Source organism: Petaurus breviceps, unplaced genomic scaffold, assembly GCF_028583685.1.
Source record: "Petaurus breviceps papuanus isolate PSGF00001 unplaced genomic scaffold, PetGlider_PUasm1.0 80, whole genome shotgun sequence".
Taxonomy (NCBI): Eukaryota; Metazoa; Chordata; class Mammalia; order Diprotodontia; family Petauridae; genus Petaurus; species Petaurus breviceps.
Window position 1 is genome coordinate 21,470,947 of NW_027186540.1, and position 15,690 is coordinate 21,486,636.

Here is a 15,690-nt window from a genome sequence, read left to right on the forward strand (position 1 = left end):
CCTAATCACCTGCTATGAGGAGGAGTTCCAATTGTTCTCTGATCCTTGTCTGGTAGAAAATGATGGCAACTCAGGCAAGAGAACGTGGCTCAGTTGAATCAACTTGGGGTATTCTCAATTCATATTCTTGTTGGCTAGTCTTCTCTTCCTATATCTCCTTTTGTTAATTGTTGAATGACCTATGAGTGTCTCACTTCACTCCAATATTGAACATAAACTACCATAGGACTGGCCTGCATCAGGACCATTTGAGAACTCTCCAGAAATTTCAGCTTCCTCTCTGTGTGTATTTTCATCTCATTATCTCATATTCCCTCTCTGGCTTCTAATGTCTGAAATCAAGGCTTCCTTGCAAGCAAAAAATCCACCTTTCTGTCAGGTACAATCCCCAAATTTCTCCTCATAGTCTCCAGCTGCTGGATTTATAATTTCTCAGAACCTTCAAAACTCTGAAAAAAGTTACAGGGAAATGAGCTGCTAGACCACAAAGCCACTTATCTGATGGGCAGACATACACATTTATACACATACACACATATGTGTGCATCACACTTTGAATTTACTTTTAGAACATCTTATTTCTTTTAATAGGATATAAGCTGAGGAATGTTTGGTTCTTTGTAATTCCAATGCCTAGTACAAATCTGACCCATATTAGGGGCTTAATTTAAGTAAAGGGGTGGGGCAAAGAGTTTCCAAGAGGTAAAAGAAGAGCATACTATTTATGATGAATTGGCCTGTACAAAGGAATGGATGCCAGAGATGGAACACTGTATATGGGAAATAGTGAGCCAGTTGGGCTAGAACTACTCTCCAGTTTGTGACTGGGAAGTAATGTGAAGTCATTCTACAAGGATAAATTAAGAGTCAAACTGTGAAGAACTTTAAAAATCAAATAAGAAGAATTTGTATTTTATTCTGAAAAGAATAGGGAGCAACTGAAGCATCTTGAGCAGGGGAATGATTTGATCAGACATACCACCAAGAAATATCATTTTGGCACCTATGGAGGATAGATTAGAAAGGGAAGAGCCTGGAGGCAAGAAGAATAATTAGAAGGTTATTACAGTAGTCCAAACAGAAGATAAAAGGTATGAACTAAGATGATGGCGGTGTTAGTGTCAGGGAGGTGAGATCGACAAGATTTGGCAAGATTTGACTATACGGGGTAAGGGAATGTGAGGAATTGAGACTGACCAAGGTAGTAAAGTTAGGTGACTGAAACACTAATGTCCTTAACAGAAAAGAGAAGGTATAAAGAGGGATGGGTATGAGGAAGATATGGGGATGGGCCTAACAGGCCACTGCCCTGGTAGTTTGGTTTAGATATTGGAACAAAGTTTAGACACTTGAGTTAACAAAAGGAGATTTACTTAACTAAAACGGGAGGATATTGGAAGAAATTGAGATAATTTAGTTTTCATATTGAAACAAAATGAGACCTAAAGTTCAATGATTAAGGCAGGATTTATTTACCCAGGAGAAGGACATTCAAGAAGGATAGGCTTCTTGAGAACTTCTTGAGCTGATTTAGCTGAGTAAAACTCCCACTGCAAAACTCTCACTGGCCAAGAACCTCAAAGCCCCTCTGGCTCTTCATGGAGAATGGGTAGAGTGCCTTAAAGTTTAAAGTAGCATGTCTGGTCAACAAGGAGCTGACTCTTTAATCCAGACTTTGATTCAAATCTTCTCTCTGACACAAACTGGCTGTGTGATCCTGGGCAAGTCATTAACCTCTTAGTAAACCAGGCAACTCTCAGTTGCAAGGCAGTTAGGGATCTGCATTGAGTTTTCTTACCCTTCAGTAATTAAAACAAAGGTCTGCAACAAAAAGCAAACAAAGAAAACCCCAAATACTTATAAAACACTTAAAAAAAAAAACCAAAATAGCTCTGTTTACAATGGCAGCATTCATACCATAATCTGAATTTTATGAATGAGAGAACTGACTCTCAGATAAATTGACTCATCCAAGCTCATAAAAACAATAGAGCTGGGACTTAAATCCTGGTTGTCTGATTGCCTTGAATGCTTTTTCCTTTATATACCACATATTTTTTGGTAGCTTAAAAAAGGATTTTAAAAGGTAGTTTTAAAAAGTTATAACTACTAATACAGGGGAGAAGACCAAAACTAAAACCCAGGTCTCTTGACTCGAATAGTGTTCACTTTACCACAGGTAGGTGAGTAATATGTTTTGGTTTTGGAACATGTTTCTACTTCTGCATATGGATCTTTCTGGTGTTGTGGGATATAATGATACTTCAAACAAAATAATGAAGCCACCTGGTAAATACTTGATCTTGAAAAGCCCAGAGGCTGCTCACCTTTGTTATTGGCTGTTTTTTTCTGTTCTCTTGACACCTTTCTCCTCCACTGACCAATTTCTCCTTTCTGGGCACTCTGTGCTGTGTTATGGAGCAATTCTTAAAAAGAGAAGCCTCTTTCTTTAATATTCTTGTCTTACATGTTTTTCCATAGAGGCAGCTGGTGGTGCTGTGGATGGAATGCTGGGCCTGGAATAAGGAAGTTCGGATTTGGTCTCAGACACTTCCTAGATGTGTGACCCTGGGCATGTCACTTAACTTCTGTTTGCCTCAGTTTCCCTAACTGTGAAAGGAGGATAATAACAGCACCTTACCTCCCAGGATTGTTGCAAGGACCAAATGAGATATTTTAAAAATAACGTTTTAAGTGCATAAAACAATGTGTAAGATCACAGTGGGAAAAAATCTAATGAAATAGTTATAAAAATATTTTTAAAAAGCTTGATAATTTTATAGAACTTTTTTATAGAATTTTTATAGAATTTTTTATAGAACATTTTATAGAATTTTAAAAAGCTTTATCATTTTATAGGATGATGTCATGTATTCCTCCCTTCCCTTTACAGGAGGCGTGTCATTCTCCACCATGGCCACACGGTGGCGGCCGAGGCCCCGTTTCACCAGCAAGCAGCATATTTCCATAAGACCCGGAAGTTCCCTCCCCCCCCCCCCCCGTCCTGCCTCCCTCGACGCTTTTTGATCCCGGCACATTTCCAGTCAAGATGGCGATGTTTGCTAGTGTCCGTTCCTTACTGCTGCCGGGGCCCAGGCGTCTCTGGGGATCGTCGAACAAGTTCCTGCCCCGGAGGGTGAGTTACATATGCCGCGTTGGCCATTCGGTCGCGAGTCGAAAACGAGAAGCGACGGAGTCAGTGTTAGGTAAAGTGGAAGGTGAGCGGCAGGCCCCGCTTTCTCAGTCGGACACCAGGAAGCTGCCTTGGCCTGAGGTGGCGAGGATGGCTCCTCTAGGGCGCTCAGCTTGATTTAGCGAAGTGCCGCGAGCCCGGGACTACAAGTCCCGGCGGGCATTGCGGCGCGCCTGCTCCATGACGAGCTTCTCATTGGATGGGTTGCGGGCCACGGTTTAGTGTCTTAGTGTTGGAGGGATTGCGGGAACGTGGGTTTCTAGAGCTGGAGGACTTTTGTGGCGGTCTAGACCAGAGCTAGTGGAGGCGTAAGGAAGTTAGTGATGTTCCTTCTTTCACAGTAGTAAATATCCCTTCTTCTCGTGGAAGCCAGGGCCCCTTGATTCCAGATCCCCTTTTCCACTATGAGATGAATGTGAACTAGATAGATTGTATCTTGTGAGTGTTCCACCCTGGCGAAAGCCTTAAAAACGCTAACTACATTTGTCGGAATATGCAGGTTAAGATATTGATATACTTCCCTGTGTGTCCTCTTTTGTCTCTGTATTGAAACTTGTATTAAAAATTATTTTGGAGCTTCCCCTAGGCCCTCAAGCTTGTCTAAAACTGAATTTACTGTTTTTCTCAAAAGCGGGGATTGGTGCCATCAGCAAGACTTTTTCAGGCACTTGAGTGAGTCAAGCGTTTATTAAGTGCTTACTTTGTGCAAATCACTGTGCTGAGTTCTGGGGAGGATTTTTTTTTTTTTTTTTTTGCTAACTTGTAACAGACACGGTGCGAAGTCCCTACCCTCAAGGAGCTCGCAGTCTAACGAGGGCAACAACATTCAAACAGCCATGTACAAACAAGAAATACACAGGATAAGCTCCCCGGCGTTCTAGGCCTGCCCCTGAGAGGTCTGGGTTCTTGGAGGACAGAGCAAAGAATTCAGTTAACAGTCAATAAACTGATCCAGTGTGCCGTGTACTATGCTCCGCTTTAGGGATACAGATACAAAAAAGAAAGCCAAGCCTTGCCCTCAAGAAGGGCGCAATCTAATGGGGTAAGGCAGCATACAAAGGGTAAGATGGGGGAAGGAAAGTCAAAACTTCCCTGGCCCATGCTGCCTCCTGTCTTTCCCTTACAGCCTTGCTGCTGTAACTTAGCAGACTTGCCTGATATGAGTGAGCTAGGTAGCTGGCAGTTGGTGGGAATGGCTGACTCCTTCACAGGAGTTGCTTCCCCAGAAGATGGTTGTGAGGCCTAGGCCAGAAGCAGGACTGGTGGTCTGGGGATACAGTGATTTCCAGTGACAGTGCCTGATTTCTTTTTCTTCCTTATGGGAGGGTAGTTCAGAGCTGGGCACAGGAATAATCGTAATCATGATAACCCATTTATATAGTGATTTAAGGTTTACAAAGAATTTTCTTACAGTATGCTGCAAGGTCGATGGATGAGGCATTATCCCCATTCTACAGATGAAGAAACTGAGGCTCAAAGAGGTTAATTGTCTTCTTGCATTCTCCCTGATGCAGGGGTCCAGTAGAAGGGGGTGAGCATATTCCTTGCTCCCCACTAGAGTCAGATAGGTAGGGTAATGAATAGAGAGTTGGTTCTGGAGTTAGAAACCCAAATTCAGATCCATCCTCAGATACTAGCTGTATGACCCTGGGCAAGTCACATATTTTTGCCTTCGCTTTCTTTAACTGTAAACTAGAGATCATAGTAGCACCTACTTTGCAGGATTATTGTGAGGATCAAATGAGATAATATTTGTAAAAACACTTACCATAGTACCTGGTGCACAGTATTGTTGTTGGTGTTGTTCACTTGTGTCCCTCATGACCCCATGGACCATACAGTCTGAGGGATTTTCTTGGCAAAAATGCTGGCGTGGTTTGCTATTTCTTTCTCCAGTGGATTAAGGTAAGCAAGTTAAATGACTTGCACATGGTCATACAACTAATAAGGATTTGAGACCAGATTTGAAGTCAGATCTTCCTAACTCCAGACCCAGGGGTACATAATAGATGCTTAATAAATACTATTCTCCCTCCCCTCTTCCCCCACTTCCAGACCAATCCCTCTACCACCTTCCCTCTTTCTACCACCCTTCCTCTTTAATCCATTTGTGCCGCATACTCTTTGCCCTCCTTATTCCTGGAGTCTATTGATAGCCTTCTAATTTTTTCAGTGACTAAAGTGCCAGACTCATAGTCTTCCTCTCAATTCTACCTTCTGCCATTCTACTCAGAGCCTTTGGTATTAGTTGAAACTCTTTTTCATATCTTGATCCCACTATTCTTAGTATCATAGATTTATACCTGGAAGGGGCCTCAGCTGCCAGTCCAACACTCTCATGTTATAGATTAGAAGACTGAGCCTAAAGTGTTTAAGTGATTGGCCTAAGTAAGTAGCAGAGTCACTCTGCCTTGGCCTATTTTTTTTTTTCATATGTAAAATTAATGTTAGTCTAGATCATGGGTCTCAAACTGATATGTCATTTTGACATAACTTATCTTGATGGGCTCATGCTAAATTTTAGGAATCACTGCTTCCCTTTATAAATGCTTCTATGTATATTTTCTAAGACTTTGCAAAGTCAAGGTCACTATCCCATCCACTATAGTTTTAAATTCTTCCCCCTCACAAAAATCAGGACATTTCCTTTACTCTAGTCTTGTAACATCCCTCCCATTCTCCCTAATTTTTCAAAGATTGCCAGCAGAGTGACTCAGCATTTATGTCTATCAGTTTTTTCAGTACCCTAAGATATAGTTCATCAGCACCTGCTTACTTCAACTCCTTGAGAATAGATAAGTGGGGTTTTTGTTTTTTTTATTACTACCTTACTGTCTTTGTTTTCAGCTCCTTGTTAATCATTTTTTTTTCTTTTTTTCTATTCTTCCACATCCAAAGACCAATTTTTTTTTTTTAAGCAATCGGGGTTAAGTAACTTGCTCAAGGTTACACGACCAGTTATTTCTGGGTGTGGTGCTAAGTGTCAGAGCCCAGATTCGATCCCCAGGTCATCCTGGACACTGGAGCCGGTGCTCTTACTCGCTGAGCCACCTGGCCGCCCCTGACCAATTTTCTTGTAAGAGAAAATAGAAGTAATAAGGATTCTCATTGCCATTACATTTTAATTATTGACCTTTTTTTTTTTTTTTTTGGTTTTCCTTTTGACCCCAATATACAAAAGTTAAAAACTCCTTTTTGCTAAGTCATCCTTAGCATTCATAGCCTTTCATTCTGGGCTTTATTGCTTATAGAACTGTACTACTTTATATTCATCTTAAATTGCTTGCCCTTCTACCTTTTGTAGTGTCTTTTAAAAGTCCGAATTGGTTGGTAAGTTTTCTTTTTAGTCACATTAATGTGGATCTCACTCATCCTTTCTTTAAACCTTTTGAAATCCAATCTCCTCAAATATTGGTAGATCAGCCTAATTGCTCTGCTTTCCTCTCCTTTTTTAAACTTACAAGTTCTGTGTTTAATTGGTCATGTACTATCATTTCTATTTCAATAAGCAGTTCTTTGCAGGTCAGAAAGGGGTTCAGAGTAGTAGTTCCACTTGAGGCTTTCTCTACCTTTTTAAAGATGAAGTTGTTAAGTCAAATTTGTTGGCTGCTCTGTTTTGGTTAGAGAGAAAACCTGCGGATGCCTAGACTGGTGATATCCTGCATCACTAGAAGATCATGCTTCATACTTGATTTTTGGTCTGTTTCTCAAACTTACCTAATTCATCTTATCTGGTGGGCTGTAATTTTTTCAATACAGTTTTTTTCCTGACAATCTTCACATGAACGTTAACATATTTCCTCCCATTGGTTCTTGCCTTTCCTCAAATAATTTTTCCTTAATTTACAGTGCTATGCCACCACTCCTTTGATCTGTTCTATTCCTTTTAAATAATACCATTTCATAGATCAGTCATAAGACCCATTCTGTCAAATCTCAGTGATACCAGTCAGGTCAGATTCGCCTCTTTCATTTAGAATTGTTTCTTTAGGATCATGAGGTTTCCCTGTTTCATCCATACCTTGTCCATGTCTTTATAGGTCTCTAAGACCTTGGATTTTATTGCTAGTTCTTTTCTTGGATACTATCTCTCGGGAATTATTTGTTTTTCTCTTGGTTATTATTCTTTCTGTATTGTACTATTTTTCTATGGTGGTGGGCTTAGATTAGCTGGGAATTTTCTCTCTGTTTTCACTGTAAAATCCTGTTCATTATTGATTTACACGATTTCAGGCAAAATAACCCTATTAAAAAATTAAAGCAATAACCCTATTAAAGTATGCTTCCTCCCTAGTGAAGAGCCCATCAGTATTTTATTTCAGTGGATGACACCTCTATTTTAAGCCATGGTCAAGAAACTTAAAACACATTCTTAGACACTATTTTCTTAAACTATGACTTTCTGAATTCAGTCCTTCATTGACTGCAGTAGTGATGAAAACATCACTTGTGTCTCTGAGGTCATTAGATTTTTGCCTAAGATTTCATAATCTTTAGCAGTGCTCCTTAGGTTTTCTTGGTGGTTCGTTTGTGTTAACAAGAATCACCTATGGAGAAGATGTGGGAAAATTGGGACACTAATGCATTGTTGGTAGAGTTGTGACCCAAACCAACCATTCTGGAGAGCAGTTTGGAACTGTGCCCAAAGGGCAATCAAACTATGTATACCTTTTGACTCAGCAATGCCACTACCATGTTTCCCCGATAATAAGACACTGTCTTATTAAGTTTTTTTTTTGGACAGAAAAACACCAGAGGGCTTATTTTCAGGGGAGGGCTTATTTTAATGAACATTGACAGCAATTTTAATAAACAGGTAAATGTGAACAAAAAAATGTACCTTTATTCAATAAGCAAATCACTGGGGAAGAACAGGATGATGCGCTCACTGCTGCAGCTCTGATTGGATGCAGCTCAGAGCGCAGCGTGCGTTTCATGGGGGGGAAGGGGGGATGGTGCATACAGAGGGTACCGTAATGTAGCGTGTAGCGCAGGGGATCACCTTCACTACAGTAGCAATCTCAATAGGGCTTATTTTCGGGGGAGGGCTTATTTTAGAGGAATCTTACACAGTAAGGGGAGGGCTTATTTTCGGGATAGGTCTTATTATCAGGGAAACAGGGTACTAGGTCTGTATCCCAAAGAGATCAGTAAAAAAAGGGAAAAGGACCTACATGTACAAAAAATTTATAGCAGCTTTGTGGTGGCAAAGAATTGGAAATTGACAGTACCTATTAATTGGAGAATGGCTGAAAAAGTTGTGATATGTGCTATAAGAAATGATGAACTGGTGGGTTTCAGAAAAACTTGAAAAGACTTAAATGAACTGATACTGAGTGAAGTGAGCAGAACTAGGAGACTGTGTACACATGGTAACAGCAATATTTTGCATTGATCAACTATGATTGACTTAGCTCTCCTCAGCAACACAATGATCCAAGACAATTCTGAAAGACTCCTAACAGAAAATGCTATCCACATCCAGAGAAAGAACTGTGGAGTCTGAATGCAGATCAAAGCATACTAGTTATACTTTTTTTTTGGTGGCTTTTCCCTTTTGTTCTGTTTCTTCTTTCACAATATGACTAATGAGGAAATATGTTTAACATGATTGCATGTTAAACTATAAACTATATCAGATTGCTTGCTGTCTTGAGATGGAAGAATGAGAGGGAGGGAGACAAATTTGGAACTCAAAATCTTACAAAAAATGAACGTGGAAAACTATCTTTACATGTAATTGGAAAAAAATAAAATACTTTTTACTAAAAAAAGAAACTGGAAAAACAAAAAACCCCAACTCACCACTCAGTACAGAAATTGGAAAGACTGCAAGTTTCTGTTTTTCATATCAGTCTGACTCATGACCATTCTGGAACCCCTCACTTGGGGGTCACCAACCACTATTACATGTCTGTTCCTCCTTTGATTATTTCTGGGTGACCTTTCAATTGATGGTGCCTCTGTGTTCATGTCATCGTTTCTTGGATCACAAGAAACTACTTTCTTTTGAGATGGTCCAGATTCCAGAGCTCCCTGCCTTTGCTCGAAGTGTTTTCTGGTTCTTATTTCCTATTTTTGTTAGAATCTTATTCTACCTTCCAGTCTTCCTGTCTACATTGGAATTCCCCCCTATCTTTTTTCTTTAGTTTTATTTTCCAATACCCCTTCCATTTTTGCTTGGAATGCCTCGGTTTCCTCATCTTTAAAACATGGTGCTTGGATTAGATGACCTCTAAGGTCCCTTCCAGCTCTAAATCTATGATCCTATATTTCATTTTCTCTGAACTTGAGAGAAGAGATTACACTTTCTACCCTTTTATCTTCATTGATGGAGACCTACTTGTTGTACATAGGTATTACTTGGTACCAGTAGAAAATCAAACATAACACACTCTTGACAGATACTTTATAGTTTTCTTTATTACCCATACTTTCTTGAAGCACTGATTCCAGTTCCTATAAGTAGCTCTACTAGTTAATCCTTCTGGCTAATGCCCTGTTTGCCAAACCTCTTTCTCATTAGCAAGAAATATCAGAGTTGGGGGTGGGAGGAAGAAGGGAGTTAACTGAGTGAAGTTTAATTTATTAACTATGATCTGTCTCCCTGAAAGATTTTTGCTCTGCTGCCTTTAATTGGCAATTAGCACATTTCTGCTAAATATTTACAGTCTAAAGCTGAAATCCAATTATGCCCACTTTTGCCTCATTTATGGCTGAGCTCCAGACATCTGGTTGTATGTCTCTTGTCTTTTATATTTGTAGTTGTATAATAACTTTAGATTGTAATTTTAATGTCTGATATTTATGTAGGACTTTATGAGTACAAAGTGCTTTGAATCTGCAACTTCTTTTGATCTTTGCAACAACAGGCAGGTAGTACAAATACTCAAGTGTGATTGAGATTTACCCAAGGTAATTTAAAAAAAAATAACTGGAAAGAGTCAGGAGATTCAACCTACTCCACCCTTATTGTTAGCCTCTAGTCTGTCATCTCCAACTGCCTTTCAGACACCTCCAACTGGATATCACTAGACATTTTAAATTCAACATTTCCAAAACTGAATTCATTACCTTTTCTCCTAAACCCTTCCCCCCTCCTACCTTCCTTAATATTTTAGAGGGTATTGCTATCTTCCTAGTTGATGGGTGGGCAGCCTGCTGCATGTGGCCTTCTAGGTCTTTGCGTGTGGCCTTTTGACTGAGTCCAAGGTTTACAGAACAAATCCTTTTATTAAAGGGGTCTGTTTTATGAAGTTTGGATTCAGTCAAAGGGCTGCACTTTGAATACTTAGAGGGCCACATGTGGCTTTGAGGCCAAAGGTTCCCCACCCCTGACCTAGTCCCTCAGACTTGAAACCCAGGAGCTTTCCTCACTTCCTCACTATCACCTCCTCATATCCAACCTGTTGCCAAGGCCTATTGATTTCGTCTTTGCAGCAGCTCTCAACTACATGCTTTTCTTTCTATACTGCCACCACTCTGGTTCATCACCTCATAATTGCACTATTAAAGGATTAAATACAAAATACTCAGTTTAATATTCAAAGCCCTTCATAACCTAGCTCCCTCCTAATTTTCCAGTCTTTTTATATTATTCCCCACCATGTACTCTTTAATCCAGTGACACTGGCCTCTTTGCTGTTCCTTAAACAAGCCAGTTCATCTCTTGGCTCAGGACATTTTCTCTGGTTGTCCCTCATCTGCCTTGTTGGCTCTCCTGCTTACCTTTAAGTCCCATCTAAAGTCCCATCTGCTACAGGAAGCTTTTCCCAACCCCTATTAATTCTAGTGCCTTCTCTTATATATTTCAAATATATATATATATTTATCCTGTATATAGCTTGATATACATATTTGTTTATTTTCTCCCTCATTTGATTGTGAATTCCTTGAGAGAAGGGACATGCTTCTTTTTGTAACCCCAGCTGTTAGCATATTGCCTTATCACTGACACCCTCTTAGTACATGTTTAATAAATGATTATTGATTGATTGATGGATTCAGTCTTATGTCCTCTGATCCCAAGTCTAGGCTCTTTTCGTTACATTATACTAAATGAAAACTTGAAAAAGTTGAGAGTGAGATAGTAAACTCCGATTTATTAATTTGTACTTACTGTTGTTTTGCTAGTAGGGGACTAGGGAGATGAGAATGGAAGTGTTGGAGGGATGGCAAGAATTTCACATGGATTATCAAAGATGGGGCCTAATTGATACTGATACATTGATCAGGAGAGATCTCTCAGCCATTTTCAGAGAGGCTTTATGAATTGTTCCTTAACAAAGATCCACCATTTTGAATAGTTTCTATACTTTTTTTCTTTTAATTTTTTTTTATTAATTTGTTTGTTTCCTTTTAGTTTACAGGATTCAATTCCACAATTCCTTGAATTTCACATTTTGTCCCCTTCCCTCCCCTCCCCCCCATGGTGGCTTATAGTCAAGTATAGGATCTGTAAATACTTTCACATTATACATTAGTCAGGTTATAAGGATGGATTGTACCAGCTGGAATGAAAAATGGTAAAGAGGACATAAAACCAAATAAGAGAACGAAAAAGATCAGGTATTTTGCTTCCACCTGGATATAAACTTAGTTCTTTCTAGTTCTTTCTCTGGATGCACATATTTCTCTCCATCATGAGTCTTTTGGGGTTGACTTATATCACTGCATTGGTGAGATGAGTCCAGTCTATCAAAGTTGGTCATCACACATACGTTGTGTCTGTAATTGTGTACAAATTTCTCCTGGTTCTACTCTTCTCACTCAGCATCAGTTCGCATAAGCCTCTCCAGGTAAATATGAAGACTGCCTGCTCCTCGTTTCTTATAGCACAATAGTATTCCATAACATGCATATACCACAACTTGTTCAGCCATTCCCCAATTGATGGGTGCCCCCTTAATTTCCAGTTCTTTGCCACCACAAAAAGAGCTGCTATAAACATTTTTGTACATATGGGTCTTTCTCCCATTTCTATGATGTCTTTGGGATATAACCCTAGGAGGGGTATTGCTGGATCAAAGGGTATGAAAGTATTTATAGCCCTTTGGGCATAATTCCAGATTGCTCTCCAGAAAGGCTGGATCAGTTCACAACTCCACCAGCAATACATTAGTGTTCCAATTTGCCCACATCCTCTCCAGCATTTGTCATTTTCCTGTTTTGTCATCTTAGCCAATCTGACTGGTGAGATGTGGTACCTCAGAGTTGTTTTGATTTGCATTTCTCTAATCAATAGTGAATTAGAGCATTTCTTCATGTGCTTATAGATAGCTTTAATTTCTTTCTCTGAAAACCGCCTGTTCATATCCTTTGACCATTTATCAATTGGGGAATGACTTGTATTCTTATAAATTTGACTCAATTCTCTGTATCTCTCATTTTAGAAATGAGTCCTTTGTCAGAGACATAGGTTGTAAAGATTCTTTCCCAATTTCCCACCTCCCTTTTAATTTTGGTTACATTGGCTTTGTTTGTACAGAAACTTCAATTTCATGTAGTCAAAATTATCCATTTTACATTTTATAATGTTCTCTAATTCTTGTTTAGTCATAAAGTCTTTCCCTCTCCACAAGTCTGATAGGTAAACTATTCCTTGTTTTAGGAGACTGCTTACAGTATCAACCTTTATACCTAGATCATGAACCCATTTAGACTTGATTTTGGTATATGGTGTTAGATAATGGTCTATGCCCAGTTTCTGCCATACTATATTCCACTTTTCCCAGCAGTTTTTGTCAAATAGTGAGTTCTTATCCCCAAAACGAGGGTCTGTTTATCAAACAATAGATTACTATAGTCGTTGACTTCTGAATCTCGTGTACCTAATCTATTCCATTGATCCACTCCTCTATTCCTGAGCCAGTACCAAGTAGTTTTGATGGCTGCTGCTTTATAGTACAGATTGAAATCTGGTAAAGCTAGTCCACCTTCCCTAGCATTTCTTTTCATTAATTCCCTTGATATTCTGGACTGTTTATTCTTCCAAATGAATTTTGTTACTATTTTTTCTAGCTCTATAAAGTAGTTTTTTGGTCAATTAATTGGTATGGCACTAAATATATAATTTAATTTAGGTAAAATTGTCATTTTTATTATATTAGCTCGACCCAGCCACGAGCAGGTGATATTTTTCCAATTAGTTAGATCTGACTTTATTTGTGTGAAAAGTGTTTTGTAGTTATGATCATACAGGTCCTGGATTTGTTTTGGCAGGTCGATTCCCAAATATTTTATAATGTCTACAGTGACTTTAAATGGGATTTCGCTTTCTATTTCTTGAATGCCGAGGATTTATGTGGGTTTATTTTATATCCTGCAACTTTGCCAAATTTATTTATTGTCTCAAGCAGTTTTTTACTTGATTCTCTAGGATTCTTTAAGTATATCATCATATCGTCTGCAAAGAGTGATAGCTTGGTCTCTTCTTTGCCTAACTTGATTCCTTTGATTTCTTTTTCTTCTCTAATTGCTACTGCTAACATTCTAGTACCAGATTGAATAAGAGGGGTGATAGTGGACACCCTTGTTTCACCCCTGATCTTATGGGAAATGCTTCTAGCTTCTCCCCATTACATATAATACTTGCTGATGGCTTTAAATAGATGCTACCTATTATTTTAAGGAAGGCTCCATTTATTCCTATACTTTCTAATGTTTTTAACAGGAATGGATGTTGTATTTTGTCAAAAGCCTTTTCTGCATCTATTGAGATGATCACTTGGTTTCTGCTAGTTTTATTGTTGATATGATCAATTATACTGATGGTTTTCCTAATATTAAACCATCCTTGCATTCCTGGAATAAATCCTACCTGATCAAAGTGTATTATTCTTGAGATAAGTTGCTGTAGTCTTTTTGCTCGTATTTTATTTAGAATTTTTGCATCTATATTCATGAGGGAGATTGGCCTATAATTTTCTTTCTCTGTTTTATCTCTTCCTGATTTAGGTATCAGTACCATATTTGTGTCATAAAAAGAATTTGGCAGGACTCCTTCTTCACTAATTTTCCCAAATAGTTTGTAGAGTATTGGAATCAATTGTTCTTTAAATGTTTGATAGAATTCACTAGTGAATCCATCTGGCCCTGGAGATTTTTTCCTAGGGAGTTGACTGATGGCTTGTTCAATTTCTTTTTCTGAGATGGGATTATTTAAGTAATTTACTTCCTCTTCAGTTAATCTGGGCAACTTGTATGTTTGTAAATATTCATCCATTTCCCTAAGATTGTCAAATTTATGTGCATACAATTGGGAAAAATAATTCTTAATTATTGTTTTGATTTCCTCTTCATTGGAGGTAGATTCACCCTTTTCATTTTTGATACTAATAATTTGGTTTTCTTCTTTCTTTTTTTTTTTATCATATTGACTAAGGGTCTATCAATTTTGTTGGTTTTTTCATAAAACCAGCTCTTGGTTTTATTTATTAATTCAATAGTTCTCTTAATTTCAATTTTATTAATCTCTCCTTTTGTCTTCAATATTTCTAATTTAGTATTTAATTGGGGATTTTGAATTTGTTCTTTTTCTAGGTTTTTTAATTGCATGCCCAATTCGTTGAGCTCCCTTTTCTCTAATTTAGTCACGTATGCACTCAGGGATATAAAACTTCCCCTAAGAACTGCCTTTAATGCATCCCACAGATTTTGTTTTAATTTTAATTTTGTTTTAATGTTGTTTCATTATTATCATTCTCTTGAATGAAATTACTGATTGTTTCTATAATTTCTTGTTTGACCCACTCATTCTTTAGGATTAAATTGTTTAATTTCCAATTAGTTTTTAGTCTGTCTTTCCCTGGCCCTTTATTGCATATAATTTTTATTGCATCATGATCTGAGAAGGATGCTTAATATTTCTGCCTTACTGCATAGAATTGTGAGGTTTTTATGCCCTAGAACATGGTCAGTTTTTGAGTATGTGCCATGAACCGCTGAGAAGAAAGTATATTCCTTTTTATCCCCATTCAGTTTTCTCCAGAGATCTATCATACCTATCCTCTCTAAAATCCTGTTCACCTCCTTAACTTCTTTCTTGTTTATTTTGAGGTTGGATTTATCAAGTTCAGAGAGGGGGAGATTAAAGTCTCCTACTAGTATAGTTTTGCTATCTATTTCTTCCTCTAATTCCTTTACCTTCTCCTCTAGGAATTTGGATGCTACACCACTTGGTGTATATATATGTTAAGTAGTGATATTGCTTCATTCTCGATGGTGCCTTTTAACAGGATATAGTTTCCTTCCTTATCTCTTTTAATTAGGTCAGTTTTTGCTTTTGCTTTGTCTGAGATAAGGATTGCTACCCCTGCTTTTTTTTTACTTTAGCTGAGGCATGATATATTTTACTCCAGCCTTTTACCATTACCCTCTGTGTATCCCTCTGTTTCAGATGTGTTTCTTGTAAACAGCATATTGTAGGATTATGATTTCTAATCCATTCTGCTATCCGTCTCCGTTTTATGGGAGAGTTCATTCCATTCACATTTATA

At 38.3% G+C, this 15,690-nt stretch overlaps 1 protein-coding gene across 1 annotated transcript in view; it reads left to right on the forward strand.

Moving 5' to 3' along the window:
• The first annotated feature begins 2,996 nt into the window (after positions 1-2,996).
• The window catches only part of LOC138176049 (mitochondrial-processing peptidase subunit beta-like), a 34,800-nt gene continuing 22,106 nt past the window's right edge, over positions 2,997-15,690 (forward strand). Inside the window, exon 1 of the mRNA XM_069106790.1 lies at positions 2,997-3,136. Coding sequence (XP_068962891.1) covers positions 3,050-3,136 — 87 coding nt within the window. The 5' untranslated portion in view covers positions 2,997-3,049. The remainder of the gene's footprint in view (positions 3,137-15,690) is intronic.